Below are 15,889 nucleotides of genomic sequence, written 5' to 3' on the forward strand. Positions count from 1 at the left end.
CCCCAGTTCCCCCTCTCGGCTGTATTTCAAAGGCAAAGGCTAAAAAACCAAAATCACACATGGGCAGCATATGTAATCACATATAATCACAAATAATGTCATGAAGTCCCAGGCATGACCCTGACAATCCACCAAGCTGGGTCCCTAACTTCAGTGCTATGTGAAGTACTTCTGTGGAAAACACATCCTTTCAAACAAAAGTTACAAATACCCTTTGCTGCCTGACAAATGGTCAGGATTATCACTTTTGCTTGCAGCAAACCTCTAGAGAAAATATGATCTCATCAATCAAATATTGAGGTCTGGCTTTAAATCTATGAATTCCTGGGGCCAGCATTACAAGAGGAGGTCCCTGAGGTTAACTAGCCTTCTCAAGGGTCCACCAAGGTTAGCTCAGTGAGGGCAGGACCATATCCAGTATCTTTACCAGAGAAAGTACTTTAGTATCAGGCTGGGAACATCATAGGCACTAAGTAAAGAATAAACTTAAAAGGTGTTTACTATACTTGGCTGTTGAGAACAAGAATAATTTCAGAGGCATGCTAAGGTAGAAATTTGGTCACAATGTAAGTCACAAGTTGACTCTGAAATGAACTGGAAACAGCAAGTGAAACTATTCTACAAACCTAGTTACAGAAAGAACAGAGCCGTGAGAATGGGGATGCAGTTTCAAGGGAGGTATTTTTGTTTGTTTTCACATGAGAAAGACTGGAGTGCAATTTTAAAGGGAGAAGCAAGTATATGATCCCTTTCATGAGCCCCTATTGTATTGTTAGTTGTTCAGTTCATTATTCATGCAATAATTTTTTATTGAGGACCAACTATATGCGAGGAACTGGTTTCAATTCTAGGAATACTTAGATGAACAAAATGTAATCTCAAGGTGAGTGTGTTCCCCCATCTTGAGTCTTAAACAAACTTCCTAGATTTCTTGAAGGAAACTCCCCGAGCTCCTTGGAATCCAGCCAGGGTTTGTCTACACTCTGCCTGAGAACACGCCATGAAGCCTTGCACTAGGGTCACCCGGCCTGTCACCCCTGTAAACTGGGTCATCCTCCAGGATGGAGCCTCTCTTGCCTTTGCATCCCCAGAGCCTGGCAGAGTATGAGGCAGGGGAGAGGAGAAGGAAATCTAGTGAATAGGCCACCTCCATACAGAAATGCTTGTTTTTAACCTTAGCAGGCTGTTTACATGCTAAGCATCTTGCCCAAAGTCACAGAGGTCAGGTCCAGGTAAGACTGGGAGAAGGGACCCAATCTCTTGAGGGTGATTTTAGTACCTGATTACATGCATTACAGTGACAACAGAGCACTGAACTCTCTACATATTTAGAACTAAGATATATACTACAGAAACTTGTCTCAATGAATTGTGATGGGCTGTCACCACTGACTAAAATCTCAACTATCCCCTGAAATTCCTATGGCACTTTATGTTTTAGAAACCCACTCCTGCCCTAGAGGCCATACAGACACAAGCTTGCTCAGGAGGGTGGACCCAGGAAGTAATCTTTCTTTCTCTATCCTGACAACTACACCAGGAAGTGGTTAAGCCCTCACATTGTTGTTTCTCTCTCTTTAGAATCAGGATTTGGAATAAGCAATTTCCTTTTTCATTTTCCCATTTCTCTCCAACACACCCTGAAGGCCTGCAGAGCAATGATGAGCTCACACTGCCCCCTCCTGCCCATTCCCACCCTAACAAGGAGTATATATTCATTATTCCCTGGCCCTCGTTTGCTCCCACTCCTGTGAAGAAAGAAAAGCAACAGAATGCCCCCACAAAAGTCAAATGTCTTTATTTTATATAAAAAAAATTTGTACAGTTTTAGTTCCTATGTTTAAGAAAAAAACCCTAAAATTGCCGTAGTGTTTAGATCCACTGCAAACTGTAGAAACAAGCTTTTTATATATTAAAAAAAATTTACATTTTACAATTTTCTACATGCATGCACAAGGTCTCAGCTCTGTAACCCCCCCAAAAAAGAAAAAAAAATCTAGATCCAACAGTGGAAAATTCTACATTTACAATCTCACTTGGAAGGAACTCAAAAAGCCCTCTTCCTTTTGCGCACGGAAGAACAAATCACAACAATCACACACCAGGACTGAATCCATCAGCAGATACTGCCCTGTGGGAAGGGCAGAGGAAGGAGAAGACAGACAGACTGACAGACACCACAGAGGAACAGGGGAGTTCGCCTGGGACCAATGGAGGAGAAGAGAAGTACGAACCCTGGGAAAAAGACGTGTCAGATGAGAAAGTTCCGGAGAGTCCGATGTCTCATCGCAGGTGTTACATCAGGGTTTGCCATTGGAATACTGAGTGGAGATGGGAAAGAGAAAAGTTAAGGGCTGAAATGGGAGGGGAATGGGAAGAAAAAATGAGAGACAAGAGGGAAATAAGAAAAAACAAAGAGAGCACAAAGACCAGTTTAGGAGAAAGGACCAATGGGGACAGTGGCAGAGTGGCGAGGTAGGTGAAGGACTGAGGCACAGCGTCCTGTTGTGGAGGGAGGAAAGGCAAGCGTTCCGAGGTGGTGAAAAGGAAGGCCTGCTAGGCACGGTGGGGATGAACGAGGATGCCATGAGTCACACAAAAGACAGTGCTGGTGAGGCCCAGCCACAGCAGCCCTATGGTGTCAAGGGGGTAAGAGGTGGGCATATCCCCACAGCAGGAGAATGAGCAGATCCAGCGCATGATGGGACAGACACAGTGGGGGAACTGCTCAGAGGGACTGAGTCAGCTGCACACCCCACAGCAGTTCACAGCATGGAGACAACTTCCCACAGGGGAGAAGCAGAGGACAAACACATGGCCATATGTCTGACAATTCATCCTGACATTTTAAAAAACAATAGTAATAATAATAATAATAATAATGAAAGAAGACAAAGATACCACAGTTCTGAAGCAAAAGACCAAAATGCTACCATTCTCAGGCACAGCCCTTAGTGCTTAGAGAGTTGGAGGAAAAAATTCTTTTTTTTAGGAAAGGGGAATGAAAAAAAAAATCACAGTGATTAAAAACATGGCAGGATCTTAAAATAAACACTCCCCAGCCCCTAACCTAGGGCAGCAACTAAGATCCCAAATCCTTTCCCTCTCCCCGACCCCAACCTGCTCCTCAGATCACACCACACTCCATCCTGTCCACAAAGGCAATGACCCCAGTCACCATCCAGGCCCTGTTTTCCAGGATAGTGAGGTATTTATGTGACTCAGAAGGGACTCCTCTGACACAAAGTTTTTGAAGAGAAGAAAAGAGACAGACCCCCAGAACAGGACATATTTCATACAGGCCTATCTCATAACCCTGGCCCCAGCCAGAGGCCCTGCCTAAGTGAGCTCCACAACCTACCCCTTTGGGGACAAGGTAAGCATTGGCCAATGAGCTCCTCTCTAGCATGTGGTGGGTGAACAAGTAAACTTTTGCAGAAAGGACAGCAGGAGAAACCCTGATCACTAGGCTCCATCATTCCCAGGGCTGGCGCTACACAGAGCGGGAGCCTCCCAGGGGAGACCCTAGGGATCTTATCCCAGGATGTGCTCTGCAAGGTAAGTACCAACCAGTCTTTCAGGGAAAAGAAGGGCCTACAAAAGGACACTGAGTTACTCAGAGGAATGGCCTAGTCATTGCAGCCATCAGAAAGGTCCTCCATGTGGATCCTGGCTGGATGTATATGGGTACTTCCTAATTCTACTCTCCTTGGCAAAAATGTCTGAGTCAAAGGCTCAGATTTATATTGAAAATATTTATTAGAGGGCCAGCAAATTTTGCTCAAAATGAGATCTAAATTATCAAGAATTTGGATTTGGTGCAAAGACTATGGAAGCTAAAATGGGGTGAGGGGTGAAGTACCTACAAAAGGCAGTAATCCTTGCCCCTCAACCCAATACAGACGGAGCCCAGAGCTCAGAGAATCAGGCAGGGAGAAAAGGGGTGGGGACCCTGGAAGGCCAAGGAAACGAGACCCCTGAGGCAAAGAACTGGACTTAAGGCAGGGGATGAGGAGGAGCTGCCGGCTCTTCCCCAAAAGAGATGAGGCAACAGGTCTCTGGAGTTGAGAGAAGGCGGCAGGACAGGGATGACTGGTGACAAAAATAAAAACATTTGTCTAAGACCACAGGGGCTGGGTCAGGGTCTGCAAGCCACTATGTCTGTACAGGAGTCTACATACCATCCTTCACTGGGAAGAGCGGGGACGAAAGTGAGGGTAGGGTTAGGGAGCAGGAGTCAGTGATGGGGGTCTCTCCAAAACCTCAGGGATCTATTCAGCCCTCCTCCTCAGGGGCTGCCTAGGAAGACACATTGGAAGAAAGGTACCTTCCCCTAAGTCCCTGGAAAAGTGGTCACAGAGGGTTTCCACGTGTTTGCCTATGGTCACGTGACCATACAAACCAAAAACATTAGGTGGAGATTTCTGGGAAAAGGATGGGATCCTTCTTTGCTCTAAATATATGTGGAAGCAAATGCTCCTAGCAAGGAGATTTCTAACTCGGGCTGTGTGGCAGGAGTATCCCTGCCCTAGAACCCAGGGTTTGTTGTGGCTGGGGTGAGGGACAGGAGGGCCAGTTGCTGCCCTGGAGGAGTTTGGCACTGTGGCTCTCTGGAGTCATGTCCATGTGCCCCAGAGAAACCCTGTTGGGCCACTGAAGAGAAATGCTTTAAGAACTTGGGTTTGTGAGTCGGGGCTCAGGAGGGGAAAGTACAATCAGCAGGGCCCTGTGCCCTTTCAGGAGAGACTATAATCTGGGAAAAGACTAGGGAAAGAAGAGGGAGAGAGGCACTGATTCCTGCAGGGCCTAGAGTAATACAAAAGTTGTTGGTGAGGTGGGGGTCCTTCCCAGGTACTGTTGACAGCAGGATGGTCTCTCCAGGTTCACATGGGGTAAAATAAGGAAGAAGCGAGGAGAGAAGGTGGGGGTACGTTAATTCAAGTAAAAAAAAAAAAGAGCAAGAAGAAGAAGGGTGGCAGGAATGTGGCTGGGCCTGAGAACCAAGCCCCCTCCCACCCCCTCAGGACCCCCCAGAGTTTCCCACTCCCCCTGCTGTTGCACAGTCACACTGAGGTCTCAGACTGCAGCCTCATGACAAACTTGTGTGACTTGGGATCCACAAATTCCTCGGAGAGTTTGAAGAATGGGACCTTCTTGGTGCTGACCACCAGGCTGAAGTCCTGGCGTTTTAAGAGGAAAACGATGCCATCCTTGAGGCCGTTGGTCACTGGCTCCTCGCTCACCAATGTCCACTGTTTGGCCAGCCAGCGTTCCTTGTGGTACTGGATGGTAGGTCCAGCCGCCAAGTATCGCTCCAAGAAGGCCTGAAGTGGAAAGAAGGGGCTGCATAAGAATCTCTGTCATCTACCCACTGTCCTTCATCCCCTAGGGCATAGTTTCCAAAGACAAGAAGGACGTCCCTGAGCTCACTCTATGCATATGAACTAGAACCTCAGAATGTTACAGCAGGAAGGGGCCTGAGATCATCTGCTTCAGACCCTCATTTTATAAATGAAGAAGCCAGAGTGCACAGGGGGATGTGGCTCATCAGGTAGGACTGAACTCGGCTCCCCTGATCCCCATCTGCTGCTCTTCTCCTTGCACCAGGCTGTGACCTGGGCAAGCCCTCCCTCATTCTTCCTTCCTTCCCACACAGCTTGTATGATTCGTGCCAAGCAGGTCTGCACCAGGAGGGAGCCAGAGGTGTCAAGGTTAAAGTGCAACATCTTTAGTTACCTGCTCACCAAGGGTGGCTCAGGGAAAGCAATTCTAGGAAGCTGGCAATAGAGTTGAAGGTGGGCAATGGCTCAAAATGACACAAAGCCAAGACCAGCTAGTGGAGGTGAAGAGGGTAATGGAGGTGAAAGTGGGCCTTTGGATCTGGTAATTCCGGAGCCCTCATAGAGATGAGAAATAAGTCTCAGCCATCCCCAAAATGGTCCTGAGGACTCCCTTCTCCTCATCTACCTAAAGACTTCACCCCACACAGATGGGGCAGGTGGAATAGGAATGAGAGAGAAGATTATAAAGAGGAGGTGGTGAGGAGAGAGAAATGAGGTGGACAGTGAGGAAAGTAGTGAGAGAATAAGGGAAAATGAAGGTGGGAAAGAAGAGGAGCTGGGGAAGGAGGAAGGATGCTGGCAGCAGGGCAGGCCTACCTTGGGCGTCATGTCATGTGTGATGCAGAATTCAAGGTGCTGCAGGATGCTCTCCATGGTGTGGTAGGGCTGCTGCTTGGTGGTCCGAAGGTACTTCTGCATGGCACGGGCCATGGATGCAAAGATGGCTTGGGCTGCCTCCCGGGGGTCCATCACCTCCCTGGGGTTCTTCTGCTCCTCTTCCTGCAGCCGCTTAATGTGAGTGAAGGCCTCCTCCACCGCCACTACAAGCCTAGGGGACAGGAGGGGACTGGGCCAGATGCCCACCTCTCTTTCCCCCACCCCACCCCTCTTCCCTAGCTCCAACACTCCAGCAGCCTGAATGAGGTCAGGCCTTTGTGCTCACCCAAAGTAATACAAAGCCAGAGGCAATAGTGCCTTTCTCCCACTGGGAACAGTAAACAGCCACAGAGTTCAGTGGGCCCAGCCCAGGGACTCAGAGGGCAAACCTAGTGTCAAACCCAGAGAGACAACTAGGAACTATGCTATAGGAAAGACAAAGCATTCCATCAAACTTTAAAGAAAACCTTCTTAAATAAGACCCCCAAATCATACTTCATTGGCTCAACAATTAATAGATATGATTACATCAGAATGACAGATTTCTATTCAACCATGACAGCATGGGCAACATTAACTGACGTCTGATGGAGCTGGGGAAAATATACACATCTAAAACCAACAAGGGATTCATATCTAGAACATGCAAAGAATTTGCTACAATTTATATCAAGAAGAAAATGACAGGAAACCTAGAGAAAAAAGGGCAAAGGGGGTGAACAGAAAATTCACAAGAGGACTGAAAGGCTAAAAGATATAGGAAGTAGTTACTGGCTAGCAATTAGAGAGATGCAAATGAAAATGTTAGTAAAATATTACTTTTCCATCAAAATGGAAAAAAGAAAGAAGGTAACTATAAACCAAATATTGGATAGGATGTTGGGAGTATTCCATGAACTATTGTGCAGCAAAAAGATGCAACAAACTAGATGTACAGACAACTTGGATGAATCTCAAAAACGCAGTGTTGAGGAGGAAGCAGGGAAAAAAAATCCATTTACATTAAAAGCATATAGATGGCCGGGTGTGGTGGCTCATGCCTGTAATCCCAGCACTTTGGGAGGGTGAGACAGGTGGATCACCTGAGGTCAGAGGTTCAAGACCAGCCTGGCCAACATGGCAAAACCCCATCTTTACTAAAAATACAAAAATTAGCTGGGCATGCTGGTGTGCATCTGTAATCCCAGCTACTGGGGAGGCTGAGGCAGGAGAATTACTTGAACCCAGGAGGCGGAGGTTGCAGTGAGCTGAGATCATGCCACTGCACTCCAGCCTGGGGGACAGAGCAAGACTCCATCTCAATTAAAAAAAAAAAAAGCATACATACAGACACACACACCAACACCAACAAAGATCACTACACTAACACTAACTTTGCACAAGGATACATATAGCTTTTAAGGAAGTCAAACACACTCAACAGGATGCCTAAAATGTGGGGCTGGAGTGAAAGTGGGAACTGGAGGAAAAGAAGAAACAGAATAAAGAACCATGAAAAACTCTATAATGACAATATGTTAGAAGCTGAAAAGAGCAATTAATGCAATTATCTGCACTTCAAGTCCAAAAACCAAAATAAAAGCCCCCTGGCCTAAGAGCAGGACCAGCCTGAAGTGACAGGACAAAGAAAGAAAGTGAGGCCTTCTATGCAGAACCCAGGAACCTGGGAACTTGAGTCATTTCAGATGGGACTCTGGGTATATAGGTGTGGATCTGTGTATGTCTATCATTTCTTCCTTTACTCTCTTGCTTCCCCTACATTTCTCAGTAAATTCCCTTTGAAAAGATCCTTTTATCTCAGGTAAACAAAGGAAAAAGTTTGCTCCTGGTTAAAAGCAAGGTAATGGGGAAAGGAAAGAGTCCTCTATGTGCCAAAAATGGTGGTGGCAGTACAGGAGATTGGATGACCCTGGTCAGGGCAGAAGGTAAAGGGGTAGGGACACCACTGGTTTCCTTCCCAAGTCTCAGGCCATTTCCAAGACAATTAGAGACAGGTTGGAATGCCACAGAAATGGAGTTGGTGATCTTTGTTCTACTACAGGGGATGCCAGCCTCAAATAGGAGCAAGGTAAGGGCTACCTCTTGCCCTTGAAGCCTGGAGTTCGTGTGGGAGATGGGGCGGAGGCCAGGTGCGTGGTCAAGTCCCGAGGCACTCTGCTCCTCCCTCAGGGAACTCCCGACAGACCAAGATGGAACCCGGCAGAGTAGGCACCAAGTAAGATTCTTCAGGGTTGACTAAATTCACTTAATAATATGAATAGGGAAAGGGAGAAGCTAGGATGGCATTTAAGAATTTACCAAAATATAAGCAATAAAACGTCATTTTTTGAAGGCAACAAAAGCACCATCTGGTGAGTCCTCTCAAGATCTACTGGCAGGCAGGCTAGTCTAGCCTGAGTCCATGCTGTTGCAGGTAAAGCTCACATCCCTTTATTGGGTCCCTACCCCACTGTGGCAGGCAGAATTCAAAGATACCCTCCACTTCTACCAGACTCCCATCCCCTCATTAGACAACAATCTTGGTACATTTTGCAGATGTAATTAATGTGCCAAGTCAGTGGGCTTAAAAGAAGACTGTCCTTTAGGGCCTGATCTCATCACATGAGCTCTTTAAAATCAGCGTTATCTCCAGCTGGTGGCAGAGGTCAGAGACCTGTTTCTGCTGGAAAAAAAAGTGCACTACCATCATGTAAACTGCCTATGGGGCTATGTGATAAGGCACTGAATTCTCCCCATAATAATGAGCTTGAAAGAGAAAGCATAGGCTCAGATGAGAGTCCTCTTGATTTCAGCCTGTGAGGCCTGAGCACAGCCTCCAGCCAGCCTGCACCTGACCCATGGAACTGGGAGATAATAAATGTGTGCTGTTTCACAGCTGCTAAGTTTATGGTAATCTGTTAGGGCAGCAACGGAAAACAAGCACACACCCCCAACTCATGTCATCATTGCCCTATATTTCCAGCAGTTACAGAAGTTCCTTGGTCTTCCTCTCCCCATTCACCCAACAAGCACCTCCTCTCCTCTTCTCCCCCAGGGACCCACCTGGCCCTCCTCTTGCGCACCCTTCGCTCATGCTCAGCCTCCTCATAGTAGTACTCATTGTGACTGTTGTCCCGCCTCCGAGCTGCCGCTGCAATCACAGCCCGAGACTGGCCAGTGGAGTTGTTGGTGCTGTTTTCTGCACAGGAACAGGATAGAGGAGATGGTCACATCAGAGTGTGGCCTCTCTTCCCACTCCAGGAGCTCTGGAGACAGCAGCCTGACATGTCCAGAAGAAGGTGTTCCCACCACCCAGCAATACCTCCTAATCCCAACCCTCCTGGCCACCTCTGGAAGAGGCCATAGGAAAGCAACAAGGAAGGCACTGGAAGCGCAAGAGTCCTGCAGATGTTCCTCCCCAGTGCAGGGGGTTCTGCAGCTCCGAGAGCCAAAGGGCTTAGACCAGGGCTGATGAGAGACACAGAGGAGCCAGATCAGGGGACACGCCATAGCATAAAGGGACGGCAAGTAGGATGAGCAGCTAAGATCAGCCACCTGGAGTCAAGGGAAGTGACTGAATAGAAGCGGCTAGAACATAGGCTAAGGAAAGGAAAAAGCAAGGGACAAAGGGTAAGAGAGAGGCGGGAACTTGGAGTCCTGCTTGGGAAGAGACAGGGAAGGGCAGAGGAGCAGGGCTGCTCACCCTCTCCGAGGGAATACACCTTGAAGCCAGACACTTTCTTGGCCAGGACGGACTTGGGCAGGTTGAGGAGGGCAGGGTTGTAGACAGGGAAGTCATGGTAATACTTCTCCAGGATCCACACTGCCACGCGCTGGATGCTGTGGGGGAGACGGCAGGAGGGGGTGGGAGAAGGGACAGACAAGGGGCACAGGGGAAAGGGACACATTAGGGCAGGTTGGCAGGGCAGGAGAGGACACAGGACAGGGACAAGCTGCTTCCGAGAAGCCTGACTCCGGGCCTGAGGTCTACTTACCAGGCTCCCAAGCCTTTCCCAGGGCTGGGCCTGCCAGTCGCTCCCCACCATGCCAAAGCCCAGCAGAGAAAGGGCATTGGGCCTGGGTCCCCAGCCAAAGATCACCTCATCCCCATTCAGCGTTCCCCCAAGATTCTCTAGAGGACCCAGGACGTGCCACTGATATTCTGTGTGGCCTCGAGGGGTAGCTTGTTTACTGGGAGCTGAAGAACTCTCCTCCTTATCTCTTTCTCTGGGGATCCCTCCTCTGGCCAGGTCACTTCACAGGCCACTCTCTGAGTCCTCACAAGAAGCTGTGCCTCCCAGAAAGGACTAGAAAAGGGATTCCAAAAAGCCCCTGTTTGTGCACCTCCCCATATTTCTTCCCTTTGGTCCATCCCCCTCTAATATTCCCTACCTCTAAATGCCTATTCATTCCCAACTCATAACTCCCAACTGATCTTGCCCCACGACCGTGTACATGAACCTGCCTATCAAGCAGCAAACATTGGTGAAAACCTACTTGGTGCAAAGTACTCAACTCCCTCCCACACAACCCTCCAAGCCCATCACCTCCAACCCACCATCATACCCTCCCACCCTAGCAGTCACTCCACATCCTCCCATGCCCTTTCCCTCCCAACCCTTCTCCAGCCGTGGGCGAGTACCTGAGATGGCCAACGTTGTAGAAGCGGCTGGCGCCGTCGGTGGAGCGCACGACCTTGAGCGTGAACTGAGGCTGGAGCTGGCGCAGCTCCAGCAGGACCACGGCCAGGTAGTGCACGAAAAGAAGGGCGTCCACCAGCGACACGGCGAACTGCACCACGCCCTGGTAGCTACGCTCCCGAGCATCCAGGATGCGCACACCATAGAAGAGCCAGTAGGAGACCACGAGCAGGAAAACCAGCACCATAAGCAGGGCACGCAGCACAAAGACGCGGGGCAGCGAGGCCTTGGGCCGGCGGAAGAACAGAGCCCAGCTGCCCAGTAGCAGGATGAGCAGTTTGAAGGCCACAGAGATGAAGAGGCCCTCGCAGGCCGTCCCGCAAGGCTCCAGCTCCTCCCGCCACAGCAGTGGGGGCAGCAGCAGGAAGGCCAGAGGCGTGAGGAAAGACAGCAGTGCCAGGGTGGCCCCCGCCGCCACACCCAGGTGACGAGAGCAGTCCAGAGGGACACTGTCCTCCATGTCCTTGGCGATGCGTGTGAGGTCATCGTGGGAGATGCTGTGCTCTGAGGTGCCCGTTACTACTGTCGTCGTTTCCCCCCAGTTGTCATCCTACAGGCAGAATGGGGCCAGCCACACAATAAGGAGGAAAGGATAAGAAGAGGAAGAGGAGGGAAACAGGAGAAAGGGTGAGGGGAGAGGAGACAGAGAAGAACACATGGGAAAGGAGAAGGCAGAAAGAAGAGAGGGTAATCAACAAATACGCAACCATCAAAGTATTTACTGAGCTCCAATGTGTGTCAAAGTCTGGCCTCTGCAGATGGCCAAATCCAAGACCCGAGCCCTCGGGGAGCTGGACACTGGTCAGTGAGAGAGGAAAAAACCACACATGCGGCAATGACCCTCAGAGCAGACAGCACAGGACAAATGCTGAAGGAGCTACTCAGGCAGTGACTGGGATCCAAGGGCAAACTCGCCAAGCAAAGCAGGCAGGCTTCCAGAAACGGTGGGACCTGAGCTGATCCTTGGGGGAGGGGGGCTCCAAGGAAGATGTTCCCAATCCCAGATGCACACATTAGAACACTTAGGGAAGTTGGAAAATAATGCTAATTATTGGAGAGTGCAATCTGCTTGTGAACCTTTAAAAAAAAAAAACAAAACTCCCCAGATGATTGTAATGGTCATCCAAGATTGAGAATCGCTGAACTAAATGATTTCTAAGGGCTGGCTGGCTACTTAAAATGTGATCTGTGGACCAGCAGTGTGGACATCACCTGGGAGCTTGTTAGAAAGGCGGAACCTCAGGCCCACCGCATGTTTACTGAACCAAATCTGCATTTTAACAAGATCCACATGAATCACTCAAACATTAACATTAATTCTGGAAGTCCTGCTGGGCATGGTGGCTCACGCCTGTAATCCCAGCACTTTGGGAGGCCGAGGTGGGCAGATCACCTGAGGTCGGGAGTTCGAGACCAGCCTGACCAACATGGAGAAATCTCATCTCTACTAAAAACACACACACAAAAAAAATTAGCTGGGTGTGGTGGCACATGCCTGTAATCCCAGCTACTCGGGAGGCTGATGCAGGAGAATCGCTTGAACCCAGGAGGAGGAGGTTGCGGTGAGCAGAGATCATGCCATTGCACTCCAGCCTGGGCAACAAGAGCGAAACTCCGTCTCAAAAAAAAAAAAAAAATTATGGAAGTCCTATCTAAGTTCCTTCCAGCATGCCATGATTTTGGCAGAAGCTAGATGAGGAGCCTCCAGGGCAGGAATGGCATGAACTGAGGCACCCAAGGGCTATGAGAGCAGAGGATCCCTGTGCAGAAGCACAGCAAGGTGCAACCAGGAAGGTAAGGCAGACAGCAGCCAGGCAGGGCTTGTGCAGGCCACGCTGCAGTGCTGGGCTGGGCAATAAGCACCTGTTCTCCGGGCATGGAGAGCCACTGAAGGAGTAAACCTGATCAAAGCAGCACAGAGAAGAACAGAAGACCCCAGGGGTAAAGGGGTGAAGGCGTGAAGGACACTGTGCAGACTCAAGGCCACTCTGGGTCTCTGGTCTGCAAGGCCACCTCTGCTGGGCCATCTAAATGTCTACAGTGCAGAGGCTACCTGTCTCTGGAGGCAAGAAGGTGGCCAGGCTGAGGTCCCCAGGTGTCCCTCTAAGTGTGGTCTGCTCAAGCTGTTTCTCTGCAGTGGCTGGAGGCCATCCCACAGAGGAGTCCCAAGACCACCAGCTGCCTTCAGCACCCACCCTTCGCTCCTGGGACAGCCTGGGGATATGGAATCACAACCTGACACCCAGGAGGTTCAGGTTACAGGATGAAGGCAGCCCGACAGCACCAGTGATTAGGGAGGTTGAGGAACCTCCTCTCTACAGGATGGGGAATGAGTCTGATGTGAAGATAGAAAGCAGATGCACTGACTGCCTTCAGCTCAAAGCCCTGGGTCTGCTCCCCGCCCTCTGACCCCTAGACATACTGCCCACCCCCTCCAAGGACCAAGGGCTTGGGATCTCCTCCCCAATAGCAGGTGAGCTGGTCATGCCTCAGGGTCACTTCAAGAACTCAGGAGGCCAGGCCCAAGGAAGAAGGGATTGGGAGAGAGGGAAAAAGACCATTTCCTTCAGGTGTTGACCTGCTCCCAAGGCCCAGGAATTCCCAATGTCAGCCACAGAGATTTCTTCTGAGGAAAAAGGAGCTGGGAATCTCCAGCCCCCAAGATGATCCCAAGGGGAATGAGACTTGGGCAACCTCAGTGTCACCTAAAATCCTGCCTCTGCCCTATTCCAGGACTGTGTTCTGCCCACTGTCCTCCCTACCAGGTGAGCACAGTGGGCAGCAGAGGTTAGAATAGAAAACCTGCTCACCCCTGTCCTGGAGAACTCTCTCCCGGGGCCCCTGCTCCATCCCTCAGCCTTACTTCTTGTCCCTTGGGCTTTCTCCATCTACTCTTCCCATACTCCTTTCCCAAGATCTAGGTGACGCCATTCTACAGGCTGACACCAGAGGGCACAGAGCGCCCACATCTCGAGGCTCCAGGAAAACTCAGCTTTGCTCACACATACCCCAGGCCCAGCCACCACCACCACCCTCCTGCTCCAGACTCCCAGCGGGCCTGACTGGCTGGCAGCAGCTCCACAGGAGCTGGCCAATTCCCATCACACAGCCCAGGTCACCCCCCACTCCTCTGGAGATAAGGAAGGAGAGGCTGCTGCTTCCAGAGGGATCTGTATACTGAAATTCCTGAAGGTCCTACCTTAAGACACTAAGCCAAGCTAAGTATAACACAAAACACGCTCCCCGATCTGATGGCTGTCTGAGACCAGGTTTCCAAGCCCTCCCCCACTCCGTGGAGCCTCCAGGCCCTCAGGAGCAGTCTGAAAATGCCCGGTCTGGACCACCGCATCCCCAGTGCTCACCCGCTCATCCCCTCGTGTGGACTCATTGTCCAGCAGGGGCTCCCCGGGAGCCTGGATTGTCACCGACTTGTCCCCTCGGCCCCCATCTCGACTCTTAGAGCGGTGTCGGTCCCGGCGGTCCCTGCGGCAGGAAGCCAGAAAAGGCATAGAAAGTCCAGTGGCGGACCAGGGTCTTCTCAGCAGCCACTCTACCCTACCACCCCTGCACGTGCCCACCTCTTAACAGCCCCCAACCCTCCCTCCGCCACGCATGTCACCCTGCATGCCTGCCCACCTGTGCTTGCGGGAGCTGCGGGAGTGGCCCGACTTGTAGGAATAGCCCGAGTACTGGGACTCGGTGTCCATGGCGTCTGAACGCCGCGCCTTGTAGCGCTCCAGGGCCGCAGGCTGGGGCCTCTTGGGGGGCCCCACAGCCACCTCCTTCAGCACCGGCTTCTTTAGGCCAAGAGGCACCTTTAGGAAGTCAACTGTCACCCTGAGGGACTCTATTTTGCTGGACAGGTGGGCTTGTCTCAGAGAAAATCCAGCGACGCTCCTGGTGAGAGGAAGAAGCTAGTGAGAGGCGGCTGGAGCTCCCTGTGGGGTCAGGGCAGAGGAAGACCATCTGCACACAACAGCCACAGGAGGCTCAGATGAGCCCAGCCATAGCCTGAGAATATCTCCACCCAGGTTCCTGCTGTCCACTGGGCCCAGTTCCTCCTACCCTTCTCTAGAAAGAGCCCTGCCAGGCTGTGCCAAGGACTCAGGCATGGGGGAAGATGGCCAGCAAAGGCTCCCAGGGCAGGAAGGCTCACCCAGAATGACCCAACCCCAAGCCCTCTGGAAGGGAGGAGCAGGGCATTGCTTCCCTATTCTCAGCCAGGGAAACCGAGGCGTGAAGAGGGCAGGTTTTGGCCAGGCCAACAGGCTGAATCAGTGGACACCTCAGAGAGCAGAAAGGAGCGGGCTTCTGTCCAGGGGCTACCCCAGGCCTCTTCTCCCCATGCTACACCTCCTCCCCTCACTCATACTTTCTGAGTGTGCCCACAGTGGGCTGCTTCCCTTGATACCATCTCCCCAGCATTTACTTCAAACACACCCAGTGTTGAAGTAAGCTGCCAACCGGTAAGATCAGGTTGGCAGCTTCCTTGAGGCTGCCACACATATGCACAGCCCCAGGTGAGGGTGAGGGGTGGAAACTATGGATAATACGGTAGGGGATGGGAGGAGAAGACAAGTTTCTGCTTGCCTGAAGTTCTGAAACAGGCAAGTCACAAGTTTATCTGCCTATTTATAGGCTTATCTTTCAACCATACTTCACCTTCTGATTCTGCAGAGGAGAATGACCTCTCCTCTCTCTAACCCCCACCCAAATCCTGCTCATTCTTCAGAGCCCCCCCCCCACCCCCTCATAGGAGCCCCCACCTACTCTAGCACCCAATGTTATCTTCCCCGCTGACCCTGACTCCCCTAACAGCCATCACCATCCACCGAGCGCTTACTTCCTATCTTCAGTCATTGACGCATCAAATCTTGTTTGAGCACCTTCTATGAACCATGTATTCTGCTAGGTGTAAAGTGGTATAACAGACCCTGAGTTTACAGTCTAGCAGGGAAGGGGCACACCAAACAAGTAAGCAGATAAGTATAA

General features: G+C 50.7%; 1 protein-coding gene across 2 annotated transcripts in view; it reads right to left on the reverse strand.

Moving 5' to 3' along the window:
• Positions 1-1,782: 1,782 nt before the first annotated feature.
• The window catches only part of VANGL2 (VANGL planar cell polarity protein 2), a 28,108-nt gene continuing 14,001 nt past the window's right edge, over positions 1,783-15,889 (reverse strand). Inside the window, exons 2-8 of one of the 2 annotated variants that reach the window (XM_004027716.5) lie at positions 14,534-14,794; positions 14,260-14,380; positions 10,840-11,447; positions 9,901-10,037; positions 9,261-9,396; positions 6,159-6,390; positions 1,783-5,324 (exon numbers count right to left, since the gene is read on the reverse strand). In XM_004027716.5, the coding sequence (XP_004027765.1) occupies positions 5,064-5,324; positions 6,159-6,390; positions 9,261-9,396; positions 9,901-10,037; positions 10,840-11,447; positions 14,260-14,380; positions 14,534-14,604 (1,566 nt within the window). In that variant the 5' untranslated portion in view covers positions 14,605-14,794 and the 3' untranslated portion in view covers positions 1,783-5,063. The remainder of the gene's footprint in view (positions 5,325-6,158; positions 6,391-9,260; positions 9,397-9,900; positions 10,038-10,839; positions 11,448-14,259; positions 14,381-14,533; positions 14,795-15,889) is intronic. The other variant, XM_063693710.1, reaches the window with a different exon arrangement.

Source organism: Gorilla gorilla, chromosome 1, assembly GCF_029281585.2.
Source record: "Gorilla gorilla gorilla isolate KB3781 chromosome 1, NHGRI_mGorGor1-v2.1_pri, whole genome shotgun sequence".
Classification (NCBI taxonomy): Eukaryota; Metazoa; Chordata; class Mammalia; order Primates; family Hominidae; genus Gorilla; species Gorilla gorilla.